Source organism: Callionymus lyra, chromosome 8 (assembly GCF_982586985.1).
Source record: "Callionymus lyra chromosome 8, fCalLyr1.hap1.1, whole genome shotgun sequence".
Classification (NCBI taxonomy): Eukaryota; Metazoa; Chordata; class Actinopteri; order Syngnathiformes; family Callionymidae; genus Callionymus; species Callionymus lyra.
Genome location: NC_141825.1, coordinates 14520898 through 14531616, shown reverse-complemented (window position 1 = coordinate 14531616; position 10719 = coordinate 14520898). Strand labels below are relative to the sequence as shown.

General features: G+C 35.3%; 2 protein-coding genes across 2 annotated transcripts; one reads left to right on the top strand and one right to left on the bottom strand.

The window, feature by feature from the left end:
• Positions 1–219: 219 nt before the first annotated feature.
• Positions 220–6025, bottom strand: LOC148073762 (transmembrane protein 116). Its single transcript, XM_087797143.1, has 12 exons — positions 5890–6025; positions 5776–5819; positions 5612–5675; positions 4413–4544; positions 3726–3830; positions 3607–3644; positions 3428–3544; positions 3310–3355; positions 3107–3178; positions 1357–1510; positions 1216–1295; positions 220–1149 (listed from the first exon to the last, which is right to left on the bottom strand). Exons 1-12 carry the CDS (start codon positions 5920–5922, stop codon positions 997–999), a joined length of 1038 nt encoding a protein of 345 aa, XP_087653269.1. The 5' UTR covers positions 5923–6025; the 3' UTR covers positions 220–996.
• A 1864-nt stretch (positions 6026–7889) lies between these two features.
• Positions 7890–10366, top strand: LOC148073761 (ADP-ribosylation factor 4-like). The gene is made up of 6 exons (XM_087797551.1): positions 7890–8088; positions 8439–8519; positions 8611–8720; positions 8796–8867; positions 9052–9177; positions 9249–10366. Exons 1-6 carry the CDS (start codon positions 8022–8024, stop codon positions 9333–9335), a joined length of 543 nt encoding a protein of 180 aa, XP_087653677.1. The 5' UTR covers positions 7890–8021; the 3' UTR covers positions 9336–10366.
• Positions 10367–10719: the final 353 nt, after the last annotated feature.

The following is a 10719-nucleotide window of genomic DNA, read 5'->3' as shown; positions in this document are numbered from 1 at the left end:
ATTTTTGGTCGAGTGCAAGTTGTTTAAATTTTAATTCAGTCTTGGTTTAACTTGCACTGGAATCTGTTGTGATCCATGAAGAGGTCAAACATTGTGAATGGAGATTCAAATTATGTAACAAAACCCCAAAGATACGATAAAATACTTTATTGAAAGATCATAATGCAGGTGCATGTATGTACTTCATGGATAAAAAGTATTTATTTTGTTGACATAGTGACAGTTGCTTTAGGCTAAATATCACATTGTATTTCTTAAATGTGTATTTTATTAAACACATCACTTCAGAGATTAAGTTAAAGGGTAAAAAAAAAGTGCTTATGTTGAAGTTTATTACAGTAAAATGACAAATATTAGTGCAACATAAATACAAAACTTTACATTAAAAGACATTTACAAAAAGTGCGACATTCAATCAAATCAGTGCAAAGATTTTACTTTCCCTGTGCAATACAGTCCTTCCTCTCACAGAGGAAATCTACAACAACAAAAACACACACAATGGAGGAGACAAATCTATAAATACAGGTTTTCACTCTGTCGAGCTTTCCAGGGTGTCCCTTCATAACAGCTCCGCTGCCCGGTGACTCCGAGTGCCTTTGATTTAGGAATGTGTTGACAAAAGAGAGTTCAGTGAAGCGTTCGAAAGACACTGACAGTCGATCCAGTGAGTTACACAACAAACACATGTCGAGTTTCCCTGTCAGTCCAGACGTGAGCGAATACTTATGTAATTCCAAGTCGGCTGACTGCTCGTCGAACATTAACAGGTATTATTGTAAAAACAACAAGTTCTTGTATCTTGTCCTCTCCATGACTCAGCCTTGGTTACACAACTTTTTTTACGAGCACAAATACACACAAGAAGAAGTGTCTACAGAGTGTGCGACAGGTCATCGTTCCTCAGTGTTCCAGGCTCTCGCGCACGTGAGCGACACACGAGGCAAGTGTTTGAGTCGCTTTTTTTTTTCACCTCAAAATGAAATCTTGGGCTCGTCAGAAAGGACTCTTGAGCGAGTCTTCGAAGAAAGGGAGTCGGTGTTGAAGCAGCAGCGGCGTTCTCTCGCCCAGCACGGCCTCCGTGAAGTTCCGGCGTCTCCAGGCGTAGACCATGCTGTTGAGGAAGCCCTGCAGAGACACGGTGGCCGCCTGGAGCAGAAGAAGGATTTAGTCCGATGATGATTTTTTTACTCCTTAAATCTGAGCTCAACTCACCTGAAGAACATATAAAGCAAAGAGGCCACTCTGGCCCGTGTGTTTAGACCTGATCAGTGACACCAGGATGAGGAGCAGCGCTGAGAGGGTTCACACAACGTTAGAAATAAACCCCACAAGGTTTCATTAAAGTGTGTTTACCTGGAGTCCAGCAGAACATGATGACCATCACCATATTCCTGGCGGTGGAGAACATGCTTTTGAATCTCTTCCTGGAGCGTCCGTCTCCTTCCACCGGGAATAGACCCTGATGCTCGTGGGCTTTGTACCACTTTCCCACTTTGTAATAAATGACCTTGAAAGAAAGTGAAGACGTTTTTTACATAGTTTAGACATGAATGATGACTCAGCGTTTATTTATTTATTTCTATAGACTCAATATAAATGATAAAATGAATACAAACAAAATCTGATGAAAAAGAACATTTTTAAAAATAGTCTTTTATTTATTGTTTATTTTTATTTATTTCAATCAGACTAGAAAAGGGCAAAGGAATAAGTGAAAAAGTACTAAAACCAAGTAAAAAGTTTTTATCTACAGTTTAACTCTAACTAAATTATTTTAAAAAAAATTAAAAATACAATACTTTGAATACATTAGTTTTACTTATTTTACGAGGGCCACATAAATAAATTCTAAGGTTCGTAAAAAAGGCCAAACACGGCAGATTAAAATCAAATTTAGATTTAAAAAAAACATGTTTAAGCTTTAAAGGTGTCAAGAATTGTGTTAAAAGAAAAATTATTATTCTTCCAAATGCCGAGAACCTTTCGATCAGCATCGAGCCAGAAATGACAAAGATCGAGTCGTACAACACTGTAATACAGTTGACCTAGTATTAACAAGATAAAATAAAAGTAAATTAATTTAATTTAGATTTTTAAGTCTTACTGCTATAAACATTCTGAAAAATAAAATGTTAAGTCTTAAACTTTCGCTTTTGCCTTGTCATTGTGATTTAGTATTTGTCATAAGATGAATAGTTTTGTGACGGCAATAACTCGGGTCATATATATAAGCAGGTCATATATAAAAGATTTGTGTTCTTGCTTTCATTGTAGGTCAAACTTGTTAAAAACCTAGAAACGTTCAAATGCTTCTTTAGAACAGATACTCTAGTCAAAGGCTTAATACCTTTTACCCCCGTAGCCCTCGATTTGTGTCATCTTGTTCTTCCTCTTTATGTTCTTCTTATTTTATTTTTTATGTATTATTTTTTATTGTTTATGAAAAATTGCTGGCTATTGTAAAAAAACAATTTCCCAAAGGAGACCTCCTGAGGGATCAATAAAGTTTTACCTTACCTTTACCTTACCTTATCTCAACCCCCTATCAAACGAGTGGTGGAGGGCGAGTGTATCAGTCTTAATAGTAAAGGTTTTCAGGACCTTTAGTGGCATTTAGTGGTATCCCAGAATGCCTTGCGCATCCAGGCTGAAATCAATGGTGGCGAAGACAAGGAAAATAGTTGTATTAGTGGTTTAATTTAGCCAGGTAAATTTAGTAATATGTGTTGCGTGGGTTTACTCCGGGAACTAGAGTTTTCTCCCACAGTCCAAAAACATATAGAGGTTGATTGAGAACTTAAGAAAATCGTCCGATGAGAACCCCTGCTACACCCATCATGGATTAAGTGGCACGAAAAATTAATGAATGAAGGCTTAGATGACAAAATTAAATATAATTATTATACATGTACTATGCTTGTTAGGCTATATTATATATTTTCAAGTGTTATTACATTTCTGCGTGTACTTATGAATGTTTAATCATTTATTTTCTAAATATTTTCTGGTTAACGTCTTAACAAATTTTGGTTAAAAGATCTGAGCGATCGATTTAGTTTGTCATCTTTAACAAACACTACAGAGATACACAATAATAACTCACAGAGCAGGAGAACATCACGAGGACGACAATGAAGACCAAAATCACTCTCATCAGTGTGTCGTGCCTCTCGTCCTGAAGAGATAAAAACAAGAAGAAATGACTTTAAATACTCAAATATATAAACTGAAACCAACCAACAAGTTTTAAAAAATCTATATAATATGTATGTTTATAATGACAAATAATAATTCAAGGCGACTCACGGCATCAGGACAAGGATCTCCAGACACGTGCAGGAACATTATACATCTGTAGAGAAGAGATGGAGGTCAAACCACAGCACGTTGTTTTTGCTACTTTGATTTTAAGTGTATCAAGTACCTTCTGCAGTATTTCTCAACCGCCATGTCTTTTGGAAATTCATTGTCTGGCAGCAGAGGAGTGACTTTGATGAAGGGAGTGAGCACGTAGGTCAAGTACAGTGAGATCGGAACGAACCTTGAAACGATCCACAGAATTAACACGTGTCAGCATGAAGTTAAAGAACAATAAAAACTCACCACACAAGTGAACACACGAGCACGACCATGTGTTCTCTCTGCGAAGTAAACAAGGGAGGTATGAGGAATCACTGGGACATTTTTGAGAGTCATAGTTGTTTGTTTTGTCGGACTCTCACTTGCACTCCTGATTCGTCTGCTGGTGCCGCTCTCCAGCCGTGGATCGCCTTCTTCGACCTCCAGGCGTAAACGACGACGAGCAGGAACGAAATGAAGTAAAATGTCTGAGAAAAACAACAGATATTTCAGGGAAAATGTTGTTTATTTGAGCTTTGAACTCATGTCAAATCATAAATATATATTTTAAAAAAAATGTAATAAAAGAAAATAATTTAAATAAATCTAAAAAATTAGGAAATGAAATAAAATATATTTTTGATAATTTACTAGTGTTAGTCCAGAAAAGTAAAAAAACAATAATAAAATAAGATTTCTTCAATAAGCACAATTAAATATTTGTATTTTATCAGTTTGTTCTTCCACTTTTATATGATAAATCTATTACTTTATTTTAAATATATATATATATATATATATATATATGTTTTCTTCTCGTATACGAAACTTGAGATCGAATGTTTTTCAAATTATGAAATTTGTATGTTTTGAATCATTTCTTTGAAAATTAAACTGATATAAATCCAACATTTATGTTGTTCTTTGTTTCTTTTAGTCAAAATTTCAGATTCTTATTTTTATTTTGGAGCATTTGTCACACAAATTGAAAACTAAGTAGTTCTATAAATCTAAGTGTAATTAAAAGCATTAGTAATAACAATGGTAATAAAAGGGTAATAAGGACTCACCAGTGCCAGCGGGAGGCTGTACTGACAGAGAGTCACACTGTAGCCGGAGTTCTCCTTGTTCAGGATGGTGGAGAAGACCAGCGTGAGAGCAGCTAGAAGATCTGCAAGTGCCAGCTGGACCAACAGATAAACCTGCACACAAGTCAAATCATGGTCAACATATGAAAAAAGTACTCTTGTGTACTCTGTCCTGAATTTATCAGAAGTTAAAATACGGTAAATACAACGACGGAACAAGCATTCCATTCTAATGACAAGAGCTGCAGAGGTGCTGACATTAGGACAGAGAATCTGAATCCGACTAATATGCAGCAAAATACCAAAACTGAAACTAAATAATGTGATAGTAAGGTTTTTATTCACAAATATACAAGTTAATTTAGATTTTATTAATAATAAAAAAAAACAGACTTCAACTTTACAGCCCAGTAAGAACAATAAAAATGACATCGATAATAAAACCAAGATAAATCTTTTTAACCTACAACCATTAAATGTTTACAATCGACTTGCATAATTCAGTTTTTTTTTCTTCATTTGATTTATGTGTTTTTAAGCTGGTTTGGTAGAACTTGAAACGGCTTCTCTCGCACTAAATAAAGCAGGCGCCGCAGAATGGCTGCCTTGGAGCTCAGTTCTGCTGTTCTAGTGCTTATCTTGTGTGTTTTCTCATTTCATTCTTCAAAAAACGCCACAAAAAATATATATATTAAAAGGTTCTGACTCTGAAAACAACACTGACCAACTAAGCTTCTAATGAAAATAAAATAACTTTCAAAGCCATTTTTTAACTCAATAAAAACTCCTCCACTTGCACTCGCCCAGCTCCCTCTCAGTAAACTCATCATATTTTCTAAAATAGTTTTTTAAAGACTCTATAGAGAACCTAACTCTTGATGCATGTGAAGGAAATGTCAATAAAAGGCAAGCCATATTAATTGCAACACAGAAATACATAACCCAAACTAGTATTTTAATCGAAATAGTATTTAAGTTATGTCTGGTGAGACGTGCAATAAAACCCACCTTTTACATTTCACATGCCAGGTCATCAATCAAGTGCACGTTTTTACGAAGCTGTGCCAAATCTTTTCTACACGGTCTTCAGAGAAACTCGTTGGCATCACATCAGCAATAACAGAAGTTCATTGTGACTTTGACTTGAGGACGCGCACGTGAGGTTTAAATAGTTTGCAAACCTGTTCCTTCAGATGCCTCCACCTCAAGATGGAAACCACGAGGACGGAGAAACTTCCCACAACGCTGCAACAGAAAAGAGAGTTTAGGAGAGTTCATAATCTCACTCATGAATTAAATGTGTTTGACTGAAGAAGTAATATTGTTAAAGAAGGAACTCGGTCACCTCGGTGTCAGGAAAGACAAGTACACAGCAAAGAGGACATCGATCTGTAAAACAAAATCAATTCATTTAACTATAAATGAAGTTTATAATTCGAGCATAAGTTTTAAAACCTACATCATATTCCCTCAGCGTTCCATTCGACTCCATGATAGAATATTAAGTCCAGTCTTGAGCAAACAGCAGCGGAACATTCCAGGATACCTGCAACAATGAACGACACCTGCTCCTATGTGCTCACCTTTGACGAGATAAGTCACATTTGTTCCCACTGGTGGTGTGTGGGCGTGTTCAGGGGTGTGACCCTGTCACGCTGGGAATCCTCGGCTGTAAAAACATCTATAAATGATTTCAGTCCAATGGTTGAAACGTTACACATTGTACATTTGCAGAATAATTAACATCATATATCAATATTTAATTTGAAATACTAAAAACAAGCACGATCCACGATGTATTATTCACTCTGCTTTACAGATACTGTTATAATAGAAGTTTCATAAAACACTGATTTTCAAAGGCATGACGACTCGATGAAACCCAACATCTTGTTAAAACTGAGAGCGTCCTCTAGTGAAAAAAAGTATATATATATATATATATATATACAGTATATATGTATATATATATATAGATACTTGATATTAAATACACTGATCAAAAAATAACCCTGTTCTCTTTATGTTGCTCATGTTCATTTTTGTTATAATAGTTCATGTTTTAAACGAGAAGTTGCATTTATTTATTCATTTATATTAAGTTATACAATACTTACAAGTTATAACCATAGATTTGTTTTATTTAAAGGTTTTGTTAAACAGCTGACGAGGCTTCACGACACGTCATCTTCAGAGCCCACTAGAGGGCGCTCTCAGTTTATATATATATATACAGTATATATATATATATATATATAAATATATATATATATATATATATATATATATACAGTATATATATATAGTTCATTTTTCTCTTATTACTATCGTATCTAGTTAAAAAAAAAACATACATCAGAATAGTAGTTTTACTTTTTTACTCACCAAATCAGAGTAGATGGAATAATTGTGAGAAATATATAAGTAACAGTTGTTAACTCTGAAGAAAATTCAGCAAACTCTTTCCCAACAACACGCATTTATTTTCTTGCCCATAAAAACTATTCAGAGACTGGTTTCAAGTACTTTATCTTACATTTATTAACTTCAGGTCATATAAATGAAGGAGCAATTGCTTTTTTGCAACCTGTCTTTTAATTTTCAAGGTTGTTTTATTGTATTGTAAATAATAATATATAGTTTATCAAATCAAATGTAATTCAAATCCAAATAGTCTCAGATTAACGTTTGGATAAAACATCAAATATGTGCTTTTGAAAAGGGAGGTCAACTGGAGGTTGTGCAATGACAACAGAGCCATTTTAATTATTGTATTATTATTAGATTAGATCAACTTTATTGATCCCTTCGGGAAATTGTTTATGACAGGGACAGCTTCATGAATGCATTCATATGATAGATGCCTTGTTGATGCCACCTTGAACTTACAAATGTTTTAAAGCGACATCTAGTGGTTTGCTTGATCTATGTCACCCTTTAAAATTCCAGGGTAATAAATTATATATAGACAGAAATGTAACGAATACATGATTTGTCAAAAACAACGCCAACAAATACTAAATAAATAATTTTAGATTGTGTGCTTTAGAATGAAATAATTTAGTTTTTTTTCTGCCGATTTACAGCGACATCTATCGGTAAACAATATGTATGGCGTTATATTTGAGTACGAACGTTAATAAAAACATCAATATTGGTTATAATTTTTTCTGCCTATACCTTACACTATAAACAGTTTTAACGAAGCAAGAAAAAGTAACGAGGAGGTGGACAGGAAAGCATTCTTATACATTTTAAATATGTTTTCCGCTTTTGTATTACTGTTTATATTTTAATTGTAATTTTTATTTTATTTTCACCCATCATTTTTTATTTACATTTATATGATTTCCGATCATCAAAACAATTAAAATAAATAATTTAAAGCGCATTGTTAAGACAAACGGATCAATAAAGATTATTCAAACCGATGACGTCAGAGATTCCACGTTGGCCCGGACGTGGCACACACGTCACGACAGTGAAGAAATCAGACATACCGGATTCGTGGAGGAGCTTCACTTTACTTTCTTTCTAACGCAGTTAAACCCAATCTTTCTTAACGATATCGAGCACATCGTCTGGTGGAAAATGGGTCTCACCATCTCGTCGATTTTCAGTAATCTGTTCGGAAAGAAACAAATGAGAATTTTAATGGGTAAGTTCATGTTCTGTGTGTTAGCCGCGTTAGCCGTTAGCTTGGTCGAAGACAACTTGAAAAAAGTCTCACAATTGAAAAGAAACAGTCTAAATGTATGTTAAACGAATATATTGTTATAGTAAATCATACATACAACGTGTTTCTAATAATATCTAGTGTAGTTTTATTCACAATTTAGTTTTCGAGAGTATAATAGTAAAGTATTAATTTCGATGGTTTCATGTGTATTTTTTCACAAAAAATATACACACATGTTGGACACGATGAAGTGTATGTTAGTTGGATCTTGAATGCCTGTTGTTTCTTGTTGACATAGTTGATCCTGATCTATTTGCATTCATCAACAGTTGGGCTTGACGCTGCTGGTAAAACGACCATCTTGTATAAACTGAAGCTGGGAGAAATCGTAACCACCATCCCAACTATTGGTAAGAGTCACTACTGTTACACACGGTTTTTAAACACTTTGCTCTGAGAGATTATCGTCATTTTAATAAAAAAAAAAATTCTCTCTTAAAGGTTTCAATGTGGAAACGGTTGAATATAAAAACATTAGTTTCACTGTGTGGGACGTTGGTGGCCAGGACAAGATCAGACCCCTGTGGAGACATTATTTCCAGAACACCCAGGTACTAAAAAAAAAAGGTTTTGCATTGAGTTCAATACACAGTTGTATAAGTTTAACATTTTCTGTCCTCCATTAGGGTCTCATCTTTGTTGTTGATAGTAATGACCGAGAAAGAGTGGCCGAGTCGGCAGCTGAGCTGAGTAAAATGGTACGTATTAAATGAAACGAAAGGCTGGTAGTTTGACTAAATTGATCCTCACATAGAAATCTCATAATAATGCGAATACATGAAATAAACATGGTAAATAAATCAACGATAGATTAACAACTGTCACTTAGTGTTCATGTTATTAAGTAAGCAACTAATTAAGTCCATTGTTCTTAATCTTCAGTTGCAGGAAGACGAGTTGAAGGACGCAGTTCTGCTGGTGTTTGCTAACAAGCAGGATCTCCCGAATGCCATCAGTGTCAGTGAGCTCACAGACAAACTAGGCCTCCACAGTCTCCACAACAAACGCGTAAGTCACTTGGTGTGAGTGGTTGAAGATGTTCAAATATTGATCTTGCTCTCCATTTTCCAAACCCGCAGTGGTACATGCAGTCCACCTGTGCAACCCAAGGAACTGGGCTGTACGAGGGGCTGGATTGGTTATCCAAAGAACTTTCCAAGGGCTAAAGGGTTTTCGGCTGGACACGAGGAGGTAGAGGGACTGGTGGTCAGAGGACATTGCAAAAAGGAACAGATTCATTTTGGTCTCCGGGCTTCAAGTTAAAAGGATTAGCATGGTTTAAACATCTGAAGCCTTTGTATATTCACTCAATTTATCAGCATAAAATCAATTGATCATTTACAACACAATTTGTGCGCAGCAACCATATAACTTTTACATAGTGAATTGTTTTTTATGGACATCTATTAAAACCGAACTGCACAAGACAAAATGTTTAGTCAATCACACAAACCTGTTACTTGAAACCAACATTGTGGGTTAACAGCAAGAGTGGCAGTATTTACAATGTTTAGTGTCTTGAAGAAGCACTCTTTCGTCAACTAACCCTGGTCCATGCAGGGTCATTTTAATAGACGCATCTATCGCTTGAGTAAAGACGTATATAACAACACTTTTCTATTCCTACCTGGATAATTTGACCCCATCTCGACATGTGTTTTTGAAAACTGTTAGGTCTCGCTGAGGACCTTTTACGGGGATGATTTGTTGCCTAGACACGTATAGCCTCAGGGTGACGGATCCAAAGTAAAATTGTGCCTTCTCGTCCGGCTTTTTTCACAACACGGAAGAATCTTTTCCTCGTTATTGTTGTTTGGCCAAGTGCCTTAAAAAACAGGATTTTTTTTAACATGATCTGTGGTGTTTTGAATCGCTGATGCAACATTGCTTACAACAAACCAGCAATACCTTTGATGCAATCGCCACAATCTGTTTGTTGAAGTAAAACGTTCACAGCGGTTTTTAAAGTGTGCATTTACAGAGCCAGTGAGATGGTAATTCATCTTTTTGTTTGTTTCCTTCTTTAATAGTACTTTATTGCTTGATTTTTCTTTACAACTACAAATCTCTTCAATGTGCTATCTTTTGAGTATCTTGCTCGTCGACTTATGAGTTTACATTCCAGCAATTGCTTGCAGAACATGGACGTGTGTTATATACAATGTTGCAAAAATCTCAATAAAAATAGCAAATACAAGTTTTGTCATTTTTTTTCCTTTGATATTTTCTTAAGTGAACGGTTGGTCTGTCTCCGAGTGTTTCCAAACTTCCTCTCCCTCCCATAACAGACCTTAGCCAAGACCGATCGCAGGATCTAAAACATTTTTGGCCGCTGTATAAATAAGTTTTAACTCATTGCTTCCATTCTTGGCTGAACAGTGACGATTCATCACCAAGTAAAATTCCAAGCAGCCATGGTAAGAATAACATCTCAGATCGAGTCACCAAAAGTTCAATGTTTTGAACAGAAAGGGTTTCAAGATCAATTCAGGATGCATAGGTATGGATTTGTTGAAATAAAAAATATCGCCTTTTATCAACTTCCTTTGA

Coding starts and splice junctions, on each gene's coding strand:
- LOC148073762 (XM_087797143.1), bottom strand. CDS start 5,922: ATGGAGTCGAATGGAACGCTGAGGGAATATGAT. Junction 5,820..5,889: donor GAACGCTGAGGGAATATGAT/GTAGGTTTTAAA, acceptor TTTGTTTTACAG/ATCGATGTCCTCTTTGCTGT. Junction 3,545..3,606: donor CTCGTGTGTTCACTTGTGTG/GTGAGTTTTTAT, acceptor GATCGTTTCAAG/GTTCGTTCCGATCTCACTGT.
- LOC148073761 (XM_087797551.1), top strand. CDS start 8,022: ATGGGTCTCACCATCTCGTCGATTTTCAGTAATCTGTTCGGAAAGAAA. Junction 8,721..8,795: donor ATTATTTCCAGAACACCCAG/GTACTAAAAAAA, acceptor GTCCTCCATTAG/GGTCTCATCTTTGTTGTTGA. Junction 9,178..9,248: donor ACAGTCTCCACAACAAACGC/GTAAGTCACTTG, acceptor CCAAACCCGCAG/TGGTACATGCAGTCCACCTG.